General features: G+C 41.2%; 1 protein-coding gene across 1 annotated transcript in view; it reads right to left on the bottom strand.

The window, feature by feature from the left end:
* Positions 1 to 19,438, bottom strand: part of LOC126412495 (lipase 3-like) — an 86,025-nt gene extending 66,587 nt beyond the window's left edge. Inside the window, exon 1 of the mRNA XM_050082113.1 lies at positions 19,313 to 19,438. Coding sequence (XP_049938070.1) covers positions 19,313 to 19,435 — 123 coding nt within the window. The 5' untranslated portion in view covers positions 19,436 to 19,438. The remainder of the gene's footprint in view (positions 1 to 19,312) is intronic.
* Positions 19,439 to 20,239: the final 801 nt, after the last annotated feature.

Below are 20,239 nucleotides of genomic sequence, written 5' to 3'. Positions count from 1 at the left end.
AGCTTTACTTCTGCCAGTATCTCGTCTCCTACCTTCCAAACTTTACGGAAGCTCTCCTACGAACCTTGCAGAAGTAGCACTCCTGAAAGAAAGGATATTGTGAAGACATGGCTTAGCAACAGCTTGTGGGATGTTTCAGAATGAGATTTTCACTCTGCAGCGGAGTGTTCGATTATATGAAACTTCCTGGCATATTAAATTGTGTGCCGGACTGAAAAGGCAAAGGCAAAGGTCCCGAGTTCGAGTCTCGGTCCGGCACACAGTTTTAATCTGACAGGAAGTTTCAAGAGCCAATCATGCTTCGCAAGAATGTTGTTTTCTGGACCCGCGCTGGTTATGTTTCAATAGATCGTTTCCTTCGAAGTATTTCATAATACTGGATCTCAATATAAGTTCTAAAATCCTGATACACATTGATGTCCATGATATGAGTCTACAATTCACCAGGTTTTCCTATTTTCTTTCTTGTGTGCTGATGTGTCCTCTACAACTTTGTAGCTATTAGGTACTAGCACGGATCTTTTGTAGAGCGAGCAGTTTTGCGTATGATTGCTAAAATGGAGCTGTTTGATGCGCGCACTCTGAAAGGGACCCAACTGATAGACTATCTGGATCGGTAAGTTTGTCTTTATTAAGTGATTTAACCTTATTTGCTGCACTAAGGACATCTACTTCCAATTTACTTACGTTGCAGGCTGTTCTTGATTCTAAGTCTGGATATATACTGAATATTCCTTGGTAACAGGATTTCCAAAAACCATTTTTGGTAACTCCACTTTAGTGGGGCTGTGTTCGATAACATTACCTTTGCTATATAACGTATCCTTTACGATTTTGTACTTCCTTTCTGTACTACTCTGTTGCTTTATCTCTGTTTTGTAGTCGTGCCCTCCATGGCAGTTATATAATAAACAATATTATTGTACTTTTTGTACTACTCTGTTGCTTTATCTCTGTTTTGTAGTCGTGCCCTCCATGGCAGTTATATTAAGAGATGAATAGGACGTTTTGCTATAATTCTTAGCCACTTTCTGGTTTCATGAATTGATAAAATAGACTGCAGATGCTGAAAAAGCTCACTTTTCCCTCATTTGTCATTGCTCTTTGCGATTCTGATCGCTGGTACGATTATGATCCTGATTCCCACTTCTTACGCTGTCTGAAACAACTGCTTTCCAGTTGAAGTACTGTAATTATCTTGTGCATATATAAACAGAGTAAAAGAAATTTCATAGTATCCGCATTAGTGATTTAACAAACTACCATTGAGATATTTAAACTGAAAAGCCACAAACATTTCGGCAAGTCTCTTTCAATTTATGTATTTTTAATAATGTGACTGGAGAGGCGTTGAGTTAGTGTAATGAGATTTATACGATTACAGTGGTTACACGAGCTGATTTAATTTCCTCTTTTTAACGTTCTCTAATCTAACATGGTACTGGGTACATCAGTTTGCTTTTATAGGCGAGTTTCGGAAGTGAGAAGTGCTGTTAATGAGACGGGACAGCACTGTAGGGGTGGAGAGCGACAGGTAAAACGACCTTATCTAGTCAGGGAGAAAGCTCCTTTGCAAAGCAGTGAGCTGGCTATTGTGCAGTTATAGTATGGGCCTGCTCTGGATGGCTTAGACGAAAAAGATTCTTTCTGATGGATGGGAATCCGTCAATGTGTGGTAGGCACAAGGATCATGTTAAGAGAAATATTTCAGCTGATAAACATCTCCTAGCTTTCCAGGAAACATGGCAAAACAGTTCTGATCTACTAAAGATTCATTTGTTGCTGCGAAGTCAGCGACTAGCCTCGTGGACAGTTTTTTAGCATTTCTCAGGGCCTCACGAGGCTAGGCTATGGTTGTGAGAGCAGCAATCGGTGTGATAGAAGTGGCATCAGGAGAATATAACTGCGGAAAGCTGTTTAGAGAAGAGGGGAGGAAATTCAGTTCATTGACATGTTGATGTTACGAATTTTCTGGCGGGTTGCAGTAACTTTTGATAGCACTGGTGGTCGCTTTCTTGACGGCAGGTGAAAAAGAGCAAGTAACTTTTTACGGACTTGAAAAGTAAGGACATCGCAGAGATTGGAGGTGAACAGGCCGGCCGCTGTGACCGAGCGGTTCCAGGTGCTTCAGTCCGGAACCACGCTGCTGCTGCGGTCGCAGGTTCGGATCCTGCCTCGGGCATGAATGTGTGTGATGTCCTCAGCTTAGTTAGGTTTAAGTAGTTCTACGTTCTAGGGGACTGATGACCTCAGCAGTTAAGTCCCATAGTGCTCAGAGCCATTTGAACCATTTTTGAAGAATTCATGGTAGTGACGTGTGGTGCCTGCACTCTGTTCGTATCCAGTCAGGCTGCGATACATTTCACAGAGTCAGACGCGACATTAATAAACAACTCCACTACAATGAATAAATTTGCCAACTGGTAGTCTCAGTTTTGCAATTCTCATCAGAAAACACGTCAATGAGTCTCAAGTGTGTGTCTGTTTCACAATTAATTCTGAATCAGTTAAATCCGTTTACACACACAGGGTTTTGCAAAATCAGAGCACTGAATGCCTTTTACCTTGATTAAATTTGAGAGAATTAAAATAATTAAGTTTATAACATGTGATGCATTAAGTTTCTGTCTGGTGTGGGTCAGTCTTCTTTCGAAATTTACTGATCTTTTCTGTAAGCGACAGGACCTACACTTCGGAGGAGAATTTTTGCCAAAGATTAACTTTAATTTTACCTGTACTAATTACAAAAATTATATTCATTAAAAAATATTTCCACTAGACGGGACAAACATTACCACGTTATACAGTGAAGGCATTGACTGTGTCTTCCCGCTGTTATACTAGACTAGAACATTTTTCGATATTGTACCGGACTTCGAGATTTGAAACTACATGCAACTTTGCCTGGCTAATATTTGTGTTACACATTTTGTTCTCAGGAAAACATTTCATAAAGATGCTTTAGTGATGCAGAATGTTTCCTGACACTTGGTTGGCACTTACTCTGAAAAACTGATAACAATTAGAAAAATGTCCGTTGTTTCAGTTTATAACTTGACATTAATGTGTGATTGTGTTCTCTGTATTTGAGTTCTGAAAAGTAGCTGACTTTCCAGTGTTATAGGCTCCAACTTAATACGATTCAATTTTTCGAATTTGTTCGAAGGAGTGGAACTGATGCAGTGGTAAACCTATGTTAGTCTCATCTTTGGATTTCTTCACTAAGAAATATGCTATTAAATTTTCACTTGGTAGTTCAACAAGTTTCTTCAAATATCTGGTTTCTATTACTCGCCACCATCAATTACATGCCTGCTTTGCAAATGAGATCACTAAGAATTATTTTAAAATGAGGTACGTGTTACCTCGCACTGAGGTATGAGCACAGTCAACTAAAAACACATAATATTTTGATAAAACAATAAATAAAATAAAACAATTTTCAAGTTCCGATTGTTGCACATATCTTTCATCTACAGAACTGAAAATCTGATTATGTCACTTGCAGAACTGCGTAAATACGAGATATTTAATTAACTTTCTATTTGATTGCCACTATTAAGGACACAAATGAGATCAAATACAAGCATTGAATTACTATCTACCTGTTACCGGTTTTCTTAGTATGATTAACAGTTTTATTTTTCTGATGTTGCTGAGCAACACTCTTACAATATTTTTTAAATGAACACACCGTCATTTGACTGTATTGCCAATACAGTCAAATGGCGGTGTGCTCATTAAAAAAAAAGTAACAGTTTATATATTCCAGAATGAGATTTTCACTTTGCAGTGGAGTGTGCAGTGATATGAAATTTCCTGGCAGATTAAAACTGTGTGCCGGACCGAGACTCGAATTCGGGACCTTGCCTTTCGCGGGCAAGTGCTCTACCAACTTTTTTTCCCTGTTCGTTATGGTTCGTTGTATTCCGTAATAGCGGATGTCACATGACATCTGTTGAAGTTCGTTGTTGATATTATCACTCAGTTTTTTTATTGCAGAGGCCAGGCAGGTCTCTGACCGAACTCGCTAAGCTACCGTGCCGGCACCAACTGAGCTACCTAAGCACGACTCACGCCCCGTCCTCACAGCTTTACTTCTGCCAGTCCCTCGTCTCCTACCTTCCAACCTTTACAGAAGCTCTCCTGCGTACCTAGCAGAAGCAGCACTCCTGAAAGAAAGGATATTGCGGAGACACAGCTTGGCCATAGCCTGGGGGATGTTTCCAGAATGAGATTTTCACTCTGCAGCGGAATGTGCGCTGATATGTAACTTCCTGGCAGATTAAAACTGTGCGCCGGACCGAGACTCGAACTCGGGACCTAGTTCGATTCTCGGTCCGGCACAGGAAGTTTCATATCAGTTTATATATTGTTAAATGGAACCGTGAAGTCTTATAAATGTCCATAAAATAATTTATTTTGTCTGACACTATATATATATATATATATATATATATATATATATATATATATATATATTGTGTGTGTGTGAAATCTTACGTTACAGTCCCTAAGCTTACTCACTACTTAGCCTAAATTATCCCAAGGACAAACACACACCCATACCCAAGGAAGGACTCGAACCTCTGCCGGGACCAGCAATTAATATAAATACTCACAACAATTTTTTCGAAATATTAACCACCAGATTCAGGTATGACAATAATCGACAAATAATCTATAGACACTAGTTACATACATATCGAAGATTATGAAAAAATGGTGTAAAATGTGACAATAAGTCATGCCGTCAATAAGGTCTTGTCGTCATATGCTAAAAGAGACTCTAATGCGGTATTTGGGGCCTACATCCTACAATATCTGAAGCTAAACACAGGTTGTAATCTTGGAAGCGTTGAGCATTCTACCATGTGCAATTTAAAAACTGTGCCACGTTCCTAGATATGAGTAGTCGTCGTAGGTCAGTAGAAGGTCGACCATGTGTAATCACTCGATGATAAGAGCGATATCTGGCCTTATCCGAACCATATCCGCACGGTAAACAACTGAGCGCCTACAACGGTCTCAGCAGTTGCAGCGTCCCGTTAAACTGTGTATCGAGGGCTCATAGCAGATGGCCTGTATAGCAGATCTTCAGTAGTATGGGTTCTGTTTGCGGCTGTATGTAGATAGATTCGTTCATCGTGGGGTCAACATAGTTCCAAAATGATACTCTTTGACTTTTGGCTAGAGGGAAGGTGGCAGCCAGTGCAGTCGTAGAAACATCTTTGAAAGAGATTAACTTGATCGTGGTGATGGGGTGCTGATCTGGTGAAGCATCACGATGAATATAGGGGTAGTGTAAATGACGCGACGTATAAAGATCAGTTATTTTCAGAAAATCTGACGCTGCAGTTGGCCCAGCCCTGCTCTACATGTACGATAATTGTCTATTAGATGAACTTTACGCCTGTGAAACTATTCTTCACTTGGATTGCCCGGCGAATCCTCCGGACGTTAATGCTATCACGTATGTCTGAAATGCAATTGTAAGGCGCAACGCAGTTTCGCAGACGTCACTAAAGACCCTTCAGACTTCCTTTAATTTCGTACTAAGGAATGTAATAGGCATTCAGTAATCTTGCTGAACCATGTCATCAATCGAGAACATGCCACATCACTGCCAGTGATGCAACCTGCACACAGCGATGGACAAATACTTTGCGTGTCGCCGGCCGAAGTGGCCGTGCGGTTAAAGGCGCTGCAGTCTGGAACCGCAAGACCGCTACGGTCGCAGGTTCGAATCCTGCCTCGGGCATGGATGTTTGTGATGTCCTTAGGTTAGTTAGATTTAACTAGTTCTAAGTTCTAGGGGACTAATGACCTCAGCAGTTGAGTCCTATAGTGCTCAGAGCCATTTGAACCATTTGAGCCTTTGCGGGTCCCGCGCCACATGCTCTGACTGTTCCCTACCCTTGTAATTGGCAACGCTGGTGTGAACGCCAGAATTACCTACTACTACTATTTCTGACTCTCTACAGAAAAATTTATGTGCTGTGGAGAACTATCATTGTCCTTTGTTAACGCAACATGTATATTTTAAACAACTTTTTCTTCGGTCGCTTTCTTGTCTTTCTGTCGGTATTTTCGGTACAAATTTTGGAGTTGATTTGAAACTAATTTCCCGATGAGATAGAGACTTGAAATTTTAAACATAGCCCAGAACTGGCTGAAAATGCAATTTTGACTGGGTTTATTGACTGTTTTATCGGTAGGGATGGTGGTGGTGAAAAGGGTTGGTAACACCTGAGCCGGCCGGAGTGGCCGAGCGGTTCTAGGCGCTGCAGTCTGGAACCGCGTGACCGCTACGGTCGCAGGTTCGAATCCTGCCTCGGGCATGGATGTGTGTGATGTCCTTAGGTTAGTTAGGTTTAAGTAGTTCTAAGTTATAGGGGACTGATGACCTCAGGTCCCATAGTGCTCAGAGCCATTTGAACCATTTTTTAACACCTGAAATCTCGGCTGTCCTGTGTGGCTTGCATTTTGTGATGACACTATCGAAATGCGTTCCGAGTGGTATTTGAGCAGTTGGGCATCGGTGTGAGCAGGGGGAAGAGGAGATGGACAGAGAGAGGGGGAGGAGGAGATGTGTGCTCCAGTAGTGACGTACAAACATTCAGGCGAAGCCATGGATAAAATACTAGTGTATATATAAATAATTATTTCCGTAAAAGTATTATCCTCTCCTTCTGCACAGGTCTGGTAAGACCCAACGGCATCGACCGACTGTCGTGTCATCCTCAGCCGATAGACGTCTCTGGATGCGGATATGGAGGGGCATGTGGTCAGCACACTACCTTCCCAGGTGTTGTCAGTTTTCGTGACTGGAACCGCCACGTCTCCTTAAAGTAGGTCCTCAATTGGCCTCGCAAGTGCTGAGTGCCGACAGCCCTCAGCAGACCCATACGATCACCCATCCACGTGCTAGACAAGAACAACAGCACTGAACTTCGGTGATCTGACGGGAACTGGTGTTAGCACTGCAGCAAGGCAGTTGAGAAATAAAAAAGAAATATAATCTCATCAAAATGTTTAAAAACCACTGAGAAATTTCACACATTTAAGACTAAAGAGCGGAAAATAATTATTTAAATAAAAATAAATTTTTAATGTAATACTTTTTTTGATTGGATTTAAAAGTGTAAAATAATTACTCCTAGTCCCATACAGACAATTCTGAAAATTTGTGATTGTGAAATTTTAATAGCTATAGAAATATTTGTAAGATTTAGAACGAAAAATATGGGGTGCAAGCAGTAGATAAGAGGTGAACTGTTCAAGCTTCAGTTGTGTATTACATGTGCCCCACGTTTTTCGCTATAATTCTTGCAAGCAATTTCATAACTATTAAAAATTCACAGTCACTAATTTTCAGAAGTGTCTGTATGGTGTTAGAAATCTGTATGGGACTAGCAGAAATGATTTTGTACATTTTAATCCGATTTAAAAACGTATTATATTAAAACAGATTTTTATTTAAATAATAATTTTACTTTATACCCCTCGAAATGAAAACTGCAGTGATTAAAATCCTTCACTATACCTAAACTAACACTAAAATCAACGCTAAGTCTTCTACGCACACTCCAAAACACGTGCTACAGACAAACGCATCAGAATGACGCTTCTGGCCGGGGCGTCACGCGGTATGCTGCCCTTTTCCGCTGCATATCGCCGACCACCACAGACTTACTCGCACACCACTACAACAGCTGCTATCCTTGTTACTTTCTTTAATGAGGTGCGACGACTCACGTCAGCTGACGCTGGTCGTTGCAACTGTCTTTTACTTTACTGTTCAATCTGGAAAATGAACTAAATTGATCGAAACTAGTCGTCACTTTTGTTCGTTAAATAATGAAACAAGGTCAGTGGTTACTTCCGAGACAAATACTGTCATTTGTCCTGTTACTTTGTTTTAAAAATATGTCTTTAGTTTCAAAAATGTCGTACTTAAATCTTTCAGCCATTATTTATTGATTGCGCTTTAGCCTGTTCTGTCACCCTTTCTGCGTCCTTTTAATCTTGCTTTAAATTTTAGGTACTAGTGTATTTCAGCGGTTACACTAGCTACGATAGTTAAGCTCGAAATTTCGTTTGCGTCTGACCACCCTAAGATTTGATTTTAATTACGTGCAGCATAGAATCCAATAACTAATTACGTCGGGAACGTTACCACAGACTGTATTTCGTGTAATGTAGGAGGTACTCTGTAATGTTATGTGAGCCTCACTGTCCTTTTTTTTAAAACTAATTTGTGCTTGATTTTATTCTGAGAAGCTCAGTAAGTATGTAAATACCGTAAATGTAAATGTGATTCAAAAAGTACATGAAGTGAAGTGAAGAGCAGCTGGACAGCAAGAAACTCTTTAGCGCCCAATCCCCGCAACGATAGTAGTTGTGAATCTTTGAGTATGGACTCTAAATAAAACAACTGATTTATTAGAAAACAGAGGACTGTTAATCTGTATCTCGTGGAAAGAGGACGTGTTGCTAGGCCGTTGCTCAAAACGTATTCTTACATTTAATGAAAATTGCTATTTCAGTGATAAAACCGAGTAAAGTATGTGTAATAGTTGCCAGACATTTATGTATACAAATTTTCTGTAAGTGAAGAATTGAAATACCTTGTTTTTTGGAAAAGGAGGTGAACTTCATTGTCGTCGCCGGCTATCAATCGACAGTGTACAAAGTTCACTAAAATACAGGAAAGGAAATGCCTTCTCTATGGTTTTCATTCAATAAGTAACAGCCTCTCATAATTTCTTAATTGCAGTAATTGAATTATGTTCTTGTATAACAGTATGGTGCTGAACTCCACTGACCAATTTTGATGCAGCAGGACGTGTAGTTTGAAGGAAGTTTGTGTGCTAAGCAATCTCCTTTTCTCACGAAAAGCAGATTGCTGTTTATCTTATTTACTTACAACAGTGGTCCCTTGGGTATGAAAAGCTACGAAACCTTGGGCTCAAAGCTATGCGCAATACGACCAACTAACTAACAGCTGGGCATTTTAAATCTGAAAGAACAATAACTTCCTCCAAATTATAATACGCCACCAACTGGTGCAGAAGCTGATCATTCAAGGAGGCGGCAACCAAAATTCAGGTACCAGTTACGACTTAAAGTAAAAATCTTAATCAAAAATCAATCTCTCTCTCTCCAAACACATATATAAATATTTATATTATTAAGATAAAAGTCATTTTATAACTCTTGATACTGAACTTGGAAAGAACTACATTTTGTTGGAAAACTAAAAGAGTGTATAGTGCTGTGTCTCTAGAAGATCTTAACAGTTTAACTTTAATGGCCATAGTGTTTCAGAAAGTCTTGTTTGCTGACAACGGTGACCATAGTATAAAAAATAAACAACAAAAAGGCACCACCTCATTTCACCCGCATTATTCGGCAGCCAAATCTGCCAAGCAGTGTGCTGCATTTTTACAAAATAAGTTATACGGAAGTTATTCATATGTTACATTTTTTATATAGAAGAATACCTGCTGTTAACTACTGACAATGCCGAAATTTTACAGAGTTTGTGCGATATAGTATGAAATTAGATCTTACGCAAACACTTTATTGTGGCTCTTAATTGAAGGAAACAAAAATAGCTGAAAACGTTATGTTTAAGAATAATCAGTTCGATCTAACAAGGGCCCATCAGACCCGCTAACCTCAGATTTTGATGAGTCTTACGTATGTTGTAGAGTGACGTGTCGGACGAGTACGGCTAGCGGATTTTCATGTGACAGCCCCCAGCTTCCGAGATAAACGATATTGAAGTTTTATGCCCACCTTCTATACTTGTAACGTTACAGGCGCTAACGTTTCTAGGCACCACGCTGACGGTGGGTTCAAACGTTTCCCGTGTTCCTCCATATTTTCTGAATTTCATTGTTCAGAATGTCATTAAACAGTAAATGTCACGCAAAATTATTCAAAATCAGTTATATTTGCCGTAGTAATTTTTTAATAAATCAATTATTAAAGACATTTTTCCTGACATGTGTATTCCGTTTATGGTTGGTAGCTAAAATTCCGAATGTTTGGATAAGTTCAAAGGTTTCTCAACGGTGGATGAGGTCTTAGCAGTTGCGAAAGCATTTCAGACACAAACGAAAGTATTCATCCATAATTTTAATCTCGATTACGTAATTAATATCGATCAAACCGGCTGGCAGTACAAATCGACATACATCACAGTAGTGAAAATCAGTATAAAGGAAAGAATTTTACGAAAGTAATTTACAATGTCTGAAACAATGTGTATTGGATTTGCTATGAAAGTAGTAGATACGTACAAGACATAAACAGTCATGACGGAATTATATAGTTTCTTTCATAACTCGACTAACAAAATAATAGATTTGGATTTGCTGTATGGAAATTGGTATAGAGGCACTTAGTGAACTGTTGTACAGGGTGGGGCAAATGAAAATCGTCCAGACGAGTGCACACAATTGGTTGTGAATGTATGCATATAACTACATACTGTGACGCGCACACAACGTGTAGGAGGCCTACACCCACCAAGTGATGCTCACCGGTTAAAGACGCAGGTGGGCTGTGTGTGTCAGTGGAGCAGTGCAAAGGGTACGATGGCACTCACAATGGAGCAGTGAGCGTTCGTTGTGGAAAGTTACGTGACAACAACGTCGCGGAAACGGTATGGTCAGTTGTTTGCTGAGAAATTTAAAGGTGCCAAAATGCCAGCAAAGAGTGCCATGCAGAGCTTAGTCCGACAATGGTGTCCGACATGATCTGTTTTGAAAAAGTAAAAAAAAAAAAAAAAAAACCGAAACGTGCCCGTACACCAGAAAATTTGGCTGCAGTTCACTAGTAAATGCTTCAGTGTCATACCAAATCAACACGACGCCTGTCGCAAGAGACCGGCATATCACGTCGATCATGCAGAAGTGTACTCCTTTTGGACCTGCATAAGATTCCCCATCGAGTGTCTGTTGTTCATGCACTAAAACCAGTAGATGCTTCTCAGCTCCTCCAGTTTTGTGAGTAGCTGTTTACTGAGATAACAATGAATGGCTTGGACATGGATCCGTTCTTTATATCTGATGAAACCTGGTTTCACCTCAGTAGTTATGTCAACTCATAGAATCACAGTTCTGGGCAGTTGAGAATCCGCATAACTTCCACGGAACGCCATTGCATGATCAAAAAGTTGGGGTTTGATGGGCTGCGTCTGCATGCCGTTTTGCTGGTCCCATCTGTCCTCACCATAAGCTGACTTCAGCGCGTTACATTGCCAACATTTTGAAACTATATTTGCCAGCATTGACGGAAGAGTAAGACACCCCAGTTACTTCCAAGAGGATGGACAACTGCCCATACATCCGGCCGAACCTTGGAGCAGATTTACACAATCTTTACGCCTGACAATGTAGTTAGCAGAGGTGAGACTGGTCGCTGCCCTAGCCGACTTCACAGGTCACCTGATCTGTCAGCGTGCAAATACTTAGTGTGGAGAGCCCTCAAGACTAAGGTGTATCGCAACAACCCTCATAGTCTTCAAGAAGTGCAGCTGAACATTTCGGATAAGACTGCAACAATTTCAGCAGTCCAACTTCGATCCGCCTTCAGTAACTTGCTGTCCACTACCGAAAAATGCCAAGAGATCAATGCTGGTCCCTTTCAACATCTGCTATAATCAGGTTAGCACTGTATTTCTTTCCTCTGCTGTGGTTCTTTGTATGCTGGAACTCTGTTCTCCGGGTCACTTTTATCTGCTCCAGCCTGTATTATTGCATTGTTTGTACTTTTTCCAACCTCCGTTCTTCCTTATCACCTCAAAAATTCTCTTTGGCATTGATTTCGGTGGGGGTTGTCGTTCTTGCAGTGAAATTGTCGCCCACTCTTCTCCCATTGTTTTTTTTTCATCTCAAACACAGCCTCAAATTGCCTTCTATTGTAATAAACGCGCCTTGGCAGTATTCCCCGAAGGCTTATCACGGGATTCAAATCCGGGCTACGTGCAGGCCAAGGCAATACACCGATATTTTTATCTTAAAACTAATTTTTTAGTTGTTGCAGAAACATCCACAGATGCATTATCTTCTTCAAACGTCGGGCTTTCATCCCATAGGTCCTCACGTATTGTAATCAGTTCTGCCTCTAGCTTCTTAGTACACATCTGATTCATTCTGGTGTTCAGTCAGGCAATGCGTGCTTTATCTTTAACGCAGAAGGCTGCCAAAATCGTAACTATTCCGCCACCAAAATTTCTGCTCATTCTTATCTGCTGCTCCGTTCTCATATCAAACCAATAATATTGAAATCCATGCAGCCCATCTAAAGTAAGCTTCTTCTCGTCACTGAAGATCACTTTATCCCATTTGAAGTCCATGACATATGTTTTTCAGCAAACACCAATCCTCCCTGTTTATCTTTGATTGTTAGAGCAGGTTTCTGTAGTCGCTTCTTGACTGCGTCTCGATGGTGTAGAACTATATCATTAAAGGTGACATATAGCTTTGCGTTGGCCTTTCAATTGTTAAGATGAAAGCAGTCAACTTTGGTCTTCGTTGGATTTGGTATTAATCTCCTCTTCTTGGAGTATTCGTGTATTGTACTTAGATCTGCAGAGAGCATCGCTTCACCAGCTTCAGGATTTTCTGCTGAATGGCGAAATCAAGATCGTATGCATAAATGAACTTCCTCTGTTTCAGGGAGATTAGGGAACAGGTTTCTGCTGTCGTGTCTTGAATGCTAGATATCTGACATGTGACAAAATCTGTCGTACCTGTCTGGAAATCACTGGTAACTGTAAACCAGCAACAAGTTGAAAGGAGTAACGGGTTGTGTTCCTTACTTTGCCCAAAAGTAACCATTTCCATGCGTCAGATAACTTTCTACTTTTCCCATATTTTCCGTTCTACCCACATCAAGCGCCCAATATAACGATATTATCAGTCACTGTACTTGAATTGTTCAAGATTTTGGCGATTTGACGATTAAAGAATCTCATTTCGTTGTACGCACCGATTTTTACTTTTTCGTCACATGATAACAGTTTTCCGCGTAGCATTGTCAAAATCGTGGTTTAAGTACACAACACGCCCTGTCACTAACGATGTCTACTTCCTATCTGTAGTACAGGCACGTATGCACACACTAACACCGCAGAGCCGTCTGCCTTTATAGCTAGTTCCACCCTCTACCACTTGATTCGTTGATGTATTGTTATAGAATGTACTACGACATCAAATGCGACACCGTTTGATGGAATTTTTCTGTATACTGGATCTCATACTATTGCATGCACACTGTGCCTAAGTGTTCCAACAGACAACGTAATTTTCCTACAAATATCTCTGCCTTTACACTGATTTCCACTACTGTAGATCTCTTGTGGAACAATGGACAAAATCTAATTTGAACACAATTAGTCATTTCTTCACAGCACAGTATACTATAACTGCGTCAGGAAAGGTGCAAGAACTATCCGGGAAATTTGGTCGTATTATAACAGAAAAGGATTGTCGGCTTGACTCATAAATTAAAGAAATGTATTTCTGACCTTCACGAAATCTGGGAAATATACGAAAGTGCTACATGCAAAACTTTTAATCTGTCATTCTTCCATAAAAGGGGCAAAAAAATATAATTTACATTACTGATTCATGGAGAGGGCAGACTGATTAGATGTTTTACGATCAAATCTTTGTAAATGAAAGGCAAGCGAGCAAGCTGGATCGTAAAAATTATCTCACCCAAATGTACTCTACTTTGCCCATCCTGCGAAGTTAGCATTACAGTCAGATTAAAATGTTCACGAAAAAAATTCAAAATGCTGCCGACTTTCTGAAGATAAGTAGAGGAGAGAGAAGATTCCATGAAAATTTATTCTGCAGCAATTTAGTACACCACCTTTCACAGGAATGTTCAGATACACGTCGTTCGCATTGAAGTTTTTCAATTTAAACAAACTGTGTTTTCTGACATCGCTTCTGAAAAATCTGAGTGCCTGCAAGGCAATAGATTTCCCTGAACGTGCATGGTGCTCTACGAATTTATGTTTCGGTTGCTTTTGCGACAAATAACATCAGGAGTTCTGCTCTAGTACAGCAAGTGATAGCGAGTAAAACTATTATGAAATTTAGTCTGTAACAAACTGAATAGACATCCATACACTATGTGATCAAAAGTATCCGGAAACGCCCAAAAACATACATTTTTCATATTAGGTGTATTGTGTTGCCACCTACTGCCAGGTACTCCATATCAGCGACCTCAGTAATCATTAGACATCGTGACAGAGCAGAATATGACTGGATGTCACTTGCGTCATTCATCTGTACGCCAGATTTCCACATTCCTAAACATCCCTAGGTCCACTGTTTCTGATGTGATAGTCAGGTGGAAACGTGAAGGGACACATACAGCACAAAAGCGTACAGGCCGACCTCGTCTGTTGACTGATAGAGACTGCCGACAGTTGAAGAGCGTCATAATGTGTAATAGGCAGACATCTAACCAGACCATCACACAGGAGTTCCAAACTGCATCAGGATCCACTGCAAGTACTGTGACAGTTAGGCAGGAGGTGAGAAAACTTGCATTTCATGGTCGAACGGCTGCTCATAAGCCACACATCACGCCGATAAATGCCAAACGACGCCTCGCTTCGGGTAAGGTGCGTATACACTGGACGATTGAACAGTGGAAAAAGTTGTGTGAAGTGACGAATCACGGTACACAACGTGGCGATCCGATGGCAGGGTGTAGGTGTGGCGAATGCCCGGTGAACGTCATCTGCCAGCGTGTGTAGTGCCAACAGTAAAATTCGGAGGCGGTGGTGTTATGGTGTGGTGGTGTTTTTCATGGAGAGGGCTTGCACTCCTTGTTGTTTTGCGTGGCTTTATCACAGCATAGGTATACATTGATGTTTTAAGCACCTTCTTGCTTCCCACTGTTGTAGAGCAATTCGGGGATGGCAATTGCATCTTTCAACACGATCGAGCACCTGCTCATAATGCACGGATTGTGGCGGAGTGGTTACAAGACAATAACATCCCCATAATGGACTGACCTGCGCAGAGTCCTGACCTGAATCCCATAGAACACCTTTGGAATGTTTTGGAACGTCGACTTAGTGCCAGGCCTCACCGACCGACATCGATACCTCTCCTCAGTGGAGCGCTCCGTGAAGAATGGGCTGCCGTTCCCCTAGAAACCTTCCAGCACCTGATTGAACGTACACCTACGAGAGTGGAAGCTGTCATCAACGCTAAGAGTGGGCCAACATCATACTGAATTCCAGCATTACCTATGGAGGGCGCCACGAACTGGTAAGTCATTTTCAGCCAGGTGTCCGGACGCTTTTGATCAGATAATGTAGAATGTTAGCTGTAATAATTTATTTATTAATGGAATTACTAGGGTGAAAATGACTATTTTTGAATAATTTTGCATGACATATATTATTTGATAATACTCTTTCCGGGAAATTGAAAAAAAAGTACAATGGCTTGGTTTGAACCCATTCCACCAACGTGGCAGGCAGGCATGGATCTTAGCCCAGACTCTACACTCGGTGGGTCGAAACGTATTTAATACTACTGGTATAGGAGGAACGCATAGAACTTCGGTTTTCTCGGAAACTAGGGGCCATCGCATGAAAAGCAGCTAGGCAGGTACTCTGTAGAGGTTCCTCTAAAACATTCTTTATACTCACCAAAATCTGTGATAAACAGGTCTGATAGTCACTTTGTAAGAGACGGGAAGATATCATTGTTTAGTTTTCAAGAAGTAAGTAGTTCGTAATGCGAGAAATGATGGCGCAGATTATCACTATTTCATCATCATCTATGTAATCAGTCACACTTATCACAACCGTTAGTCCTTGACGCTTTGCTCCGATAAACTACAGCATATCGCATAATACGTCATCTTTGGAAATCCATATCTTATCTATGATGTGCAACAGCTTCAGTGCAGCGTTTAAAACGTCACTTGGTAGTATACTAACATAGCATAGTGCAAATCAAAAGTTTTCTGAACCACCCGCTTATTTTCCCTTACGGTGACAAGCATCAGTTTGTAATTAACAGCATCAACAGTTCATGTCTCACTGCCGTAAGTAAAATCTGGAAGTACACACTAATTGCAAGCTTTATTTTTCCAGACACAGTGAAAGCGTAGTTTTGGAAATTCTATTTAGTTTATCAAAACAATCCAGGCCGTTGTCTCTTTTTAGTTTGTCCTTTATAAGGATTCGAAAGATGACTTCAGAACTGCTGAGAATCGTTTTGACGACGTATACCTTTGAGGTTCGCCGATGACATTGTAATTTTGTCAGAGACAGCAAAGGACTTGGAAGAGCAGTTGAACGGAATTGACAGTGTCTTGAAAGGTGGATATAAGATGAACATCAACAAAAGCAAAACGAGGATAATGGAATGTAGTCGAATTAAGTCTGGTGATGCTGAGGGAATTAGATTAGGAAATGAGACACTTAAAGAAGTAAAGGAGTTTTGCTATTTGGGGAGCAAAATAACTGATGATGGTCGAAGTAGAGAGGATATAAAATGTAGACTGGCAATGGCAAGGAAAGCGTTTCTGAAGAAGAGGAATTTGTTAACATCAAGTACAGATTTAAGTGGCAGGAAGTCGTTTCTGAAAGTATTTGTATGGAGTGTAGCCATGTATGGAAGTGAAACGTGGATGATAAATAGTTTGGACAAGAAGAGAATAGAAGCTTTCGAAATGTTGTGCTACAGAAGAATGCTGAAGATTAAATGGGTAGATCACATAACTAATGAGGAGGTATTGAATAGGTTTGGGGAAAAGAGGAGTTTGTGGCACAACTTGACAAGAAGAAGGGATCGGTTGGTAGGACATGTTCTGAGGCATCAAGGTATCACCAATTTAGTACTGGAGGGCAGCGTAGAGACCAAGAGATGAATACACTAAGCAGATTCAGAAGGATGTAGGTTGCAGTAGGTACTGGGAGATGAAGAAGCTTGCACATGATAGAGTAGCATGGAGAGCTGCATCAAACCAGTCTCGGGACTGAAGACCAGAACAACAACAACGTCCGTTCCTGATTCCACTTTCAGTTCTGTTTTTCTCACTATGCTGAGAATCAAGTGGAAACAGTAGCAATGGCGTGTCAATTATTCACCATAGTGCACTGTTACTCTAGAGCTGTTAATAAAGATTTTATTGAAATACACTGTCCAGTCACATTAATGTGATAACCTGTCAAAAGGCTGTATATCACGCATTGCAGCGTGGACTCCTGCGAGAGGCAGTGAGGTTTTGGAAGGTACCGACAGTGATTTGGAGTAATGCCGACTCCAGTGCTGTCGCCAGCTGCATTGGATTTCTCGGTTGAGGATCAATCGCACGAACAACCCGATCGCGGTGGTCACACAGATTCTCAATTGGGTTTAAATTCGGGGGGTTTTGTGGCTGGAGGATTACAATAAGCTCGTCTTGGTCCTCTCCGAACCACCCTGTGGTAGATGTTATAGTGAACATGGTTCCCAACGACAGAGACATTTTTGTGTTGATCCATTGTGTCTTCCAGATTAACGAGACTACCCAGGGAATGCTATGAAAACATTCCCCAGACCATAACACTCTCTCTTCGGGCCTGGACCCTTTGCTTTCAGACGTTTCACACCGTTCACGCCAACATCTGTCTGCTGGAGCACAAAACGTCATTCGCGCTATTCGTTCACGAGACTCAGAGGGCCATAGACACGGGTTTCCAGGTAGATGCCGTATGTCTTGACTTCCGCAAGGCGTTCGATACATTTCCCCACAGTCGTTTAATGAACAAAGTAAGAGCATATGGATTATAAGACCAATTGTGTGATTGGATTGAAGAGTTCCTAGATAACAGAACGCAGCATGTCATTCTCAATGGAGAGAAGTCTTGCGAAGTAAGTGTGATTTCAGGTGTGTCGCAGAGGAGTGTCGTAGGACCGTTGCTATTCACAATATACGTAAATGACTTTGTGGATAACATCTGAAGTTCACCGAGGCTTTTTGCGGATGATGCTGTAGTATATCGAAAGGTTGTAACAATGGAAAATTGTACTGAAATGCAGGAGGATCTCCAACGAATTGACGCATGGTGCAGGGAATGGCAATTGAATCTCAATGTAGACAAGTGTAATGTGCTGCGAACACATAGAAAGATAGATCCTTTATCATTTAGCTACAATATAGCAAGTCAGCAACTGGAAGCAGTTAATTCCATAAATTATCTGGGAGTACGCATTAGGAGTGATTTAAAATGGAATGATTAAATAAAGTTGATCGTCGGTAAAGCAGATGCCAAACTGAGATTCATTGGAAGAATCCTAAGGAAATGCAATCCGAAAACAAAGGAAGTAGGTTACAGTACACTTGTTCGCCCGCTGCTTGAATATTGCTCACCAGTGTGGGATCTGTACCAGATAGGGTTGATAGAAGAGATAGAGAAGATCCAACAGAGAGCAGCGCGCTTCGTTACAGGATCATTTAGTAATCGCGAAAGCGTTACGAAGATGATCGATAAACTCCAGTGGAAGATTCCGCAGGAGAGACGCTCAGTAGCTCGGTACGGGCTTTTGTTGAAGTTTCGAGAACATACCTTCACCGAGGTTGCAAGCAGTATATTGCTCCCTCATACGTATATCTCGAGAAGAGACCATGAGGATAAAATCAGAGAGATTAGAGCCCACACAGTGGCATACCGAAAATCTTTCTTTCCACGAACAATAAGAGACTGGAATAGAAGGGAGAACCGATAGAGGTACTCAAAGTACCCTCCGCCACACACCGTCAGGTGGCTTGCGGAGTATGGATGTAGATGTAGATGCAGATGTCGCCACTCAGTGGATCTCAAGTTGCGGTAGTGGTATGCGAAATTTCCACTGCTAGTACTCCCACCAGCTATCTGTGGGAGGTTATAGCACATTGGCTTCGAACATATACGGCGGTCTCATTAGTGTGACTGGACTATGTAACACATTGTGCGAAAGTAGTGGGCTCCTTAATGGTCATGTGAACGAGACATTCAACAAAATATGAATGAACAGCAACACGTTATTAACATTATTCAATGTAGCACGTTTTCATGGCTAGCGAAACTTGTTCTTTTTTTTTTTTGGTTGCTGTATTCCTTACGATAAAAAACAATCATGAGCACGATCGAATAAAAGAGGATCAGTAACGTTAGGAAAGAGATAGGAAATCTGTACTTGCGTGAAGCCAAATATCGGACATGTGGAGAAGTCTGAAAGGGACTTCTATCCAACAGAAGTCGAGAAATGGTTGCGAATCGTGGACTTACTGTGTCCAAGTCTTCGTCCTCGTTGTGGGCGACAGGTACACCCGCAGCGGGTGCCGCCGTGGTTGCGCCGATCACCACCAGCAGCAGCACCAGCGCCTGAGGAAGAGCTCCGCCGGCCATCATCGCTATCTAGTGAGTGCCTGCACCAGCTCAAGGCGTTCCCCCATTAAATACCCATCGTCTTATCTCACGCTGCATCACGAGTCTATACTATTTAGATTTACATTTATCTCGTCACATATGCACAGAGAATGATTCACATCACAGTTTCGAAACATCGTGGGGAAAAACAATCTTCCGTGGACAGCTCCGATACAAGGAGATAAATATGAAAGGAGATACTTTTACACGATTAATGGTTTGATAAGGAAGAAAGAGCTGTATCTAAATGTAAACACTTCATATTATTGCAAAGTTCGACGTGAAAATCTTTATGCTTCTTAAATTAGCACTTTCATTTTTTCGTTTTAACTGATATGTCTGCTCTTTAGCAGAATGTGCACGTGCAGTGATCGCCGTGAGAGATTTGAGTTACGTGGGATACCGGTAGCAAAGTCAACATATACGAAGGAGGTAGTTTAGAAAACTCTCTTTCAGCCGAATCGTGAGCATTGCTAGAAGGTCTTGGACCGCAGGAGAGACGTCTACAGACGTTAAAGTAGCCCCTGGCGTGCCACAGGGGAGTGTTATGGGACCATTGCTTTTCACAATATATATAAATGACCTAGTCGATAGTGTCGGAAGTTCCATGCGGCTTTTCGCAGATGATGCTGTAGTATACAGAGAAGTTGCAGCATTAGAAAATTGCAGCGAAATGTAGGAAGATCTGCAGCGGATAGGCACTTGGTGCAGTGAGTGGCAACTGACCCTTAACATAGACAAATGTAATGTATTGCGAATACATAGAAAGAAGGATCCTTTATTATA

This window comes from Schistocerca serialis, chromosome 7 (assembly GCF_023864345.2).
Source record: "Schistocerca serialis cubense isolate TAMUIC-IGC-003099 chromosome 7, iqSchSeri2.2, whole genome shotgun sequence".
NCBI classification, from domain to species: Eukaryota; Metazoa; Arthropoda; class Insecta; order Orthoptera; family Acrididae; genus Schistocerca; species Schistocerca serialis.
This window is presented reverse-complemented; position numbering and strand designations above follow the sequence as displayed.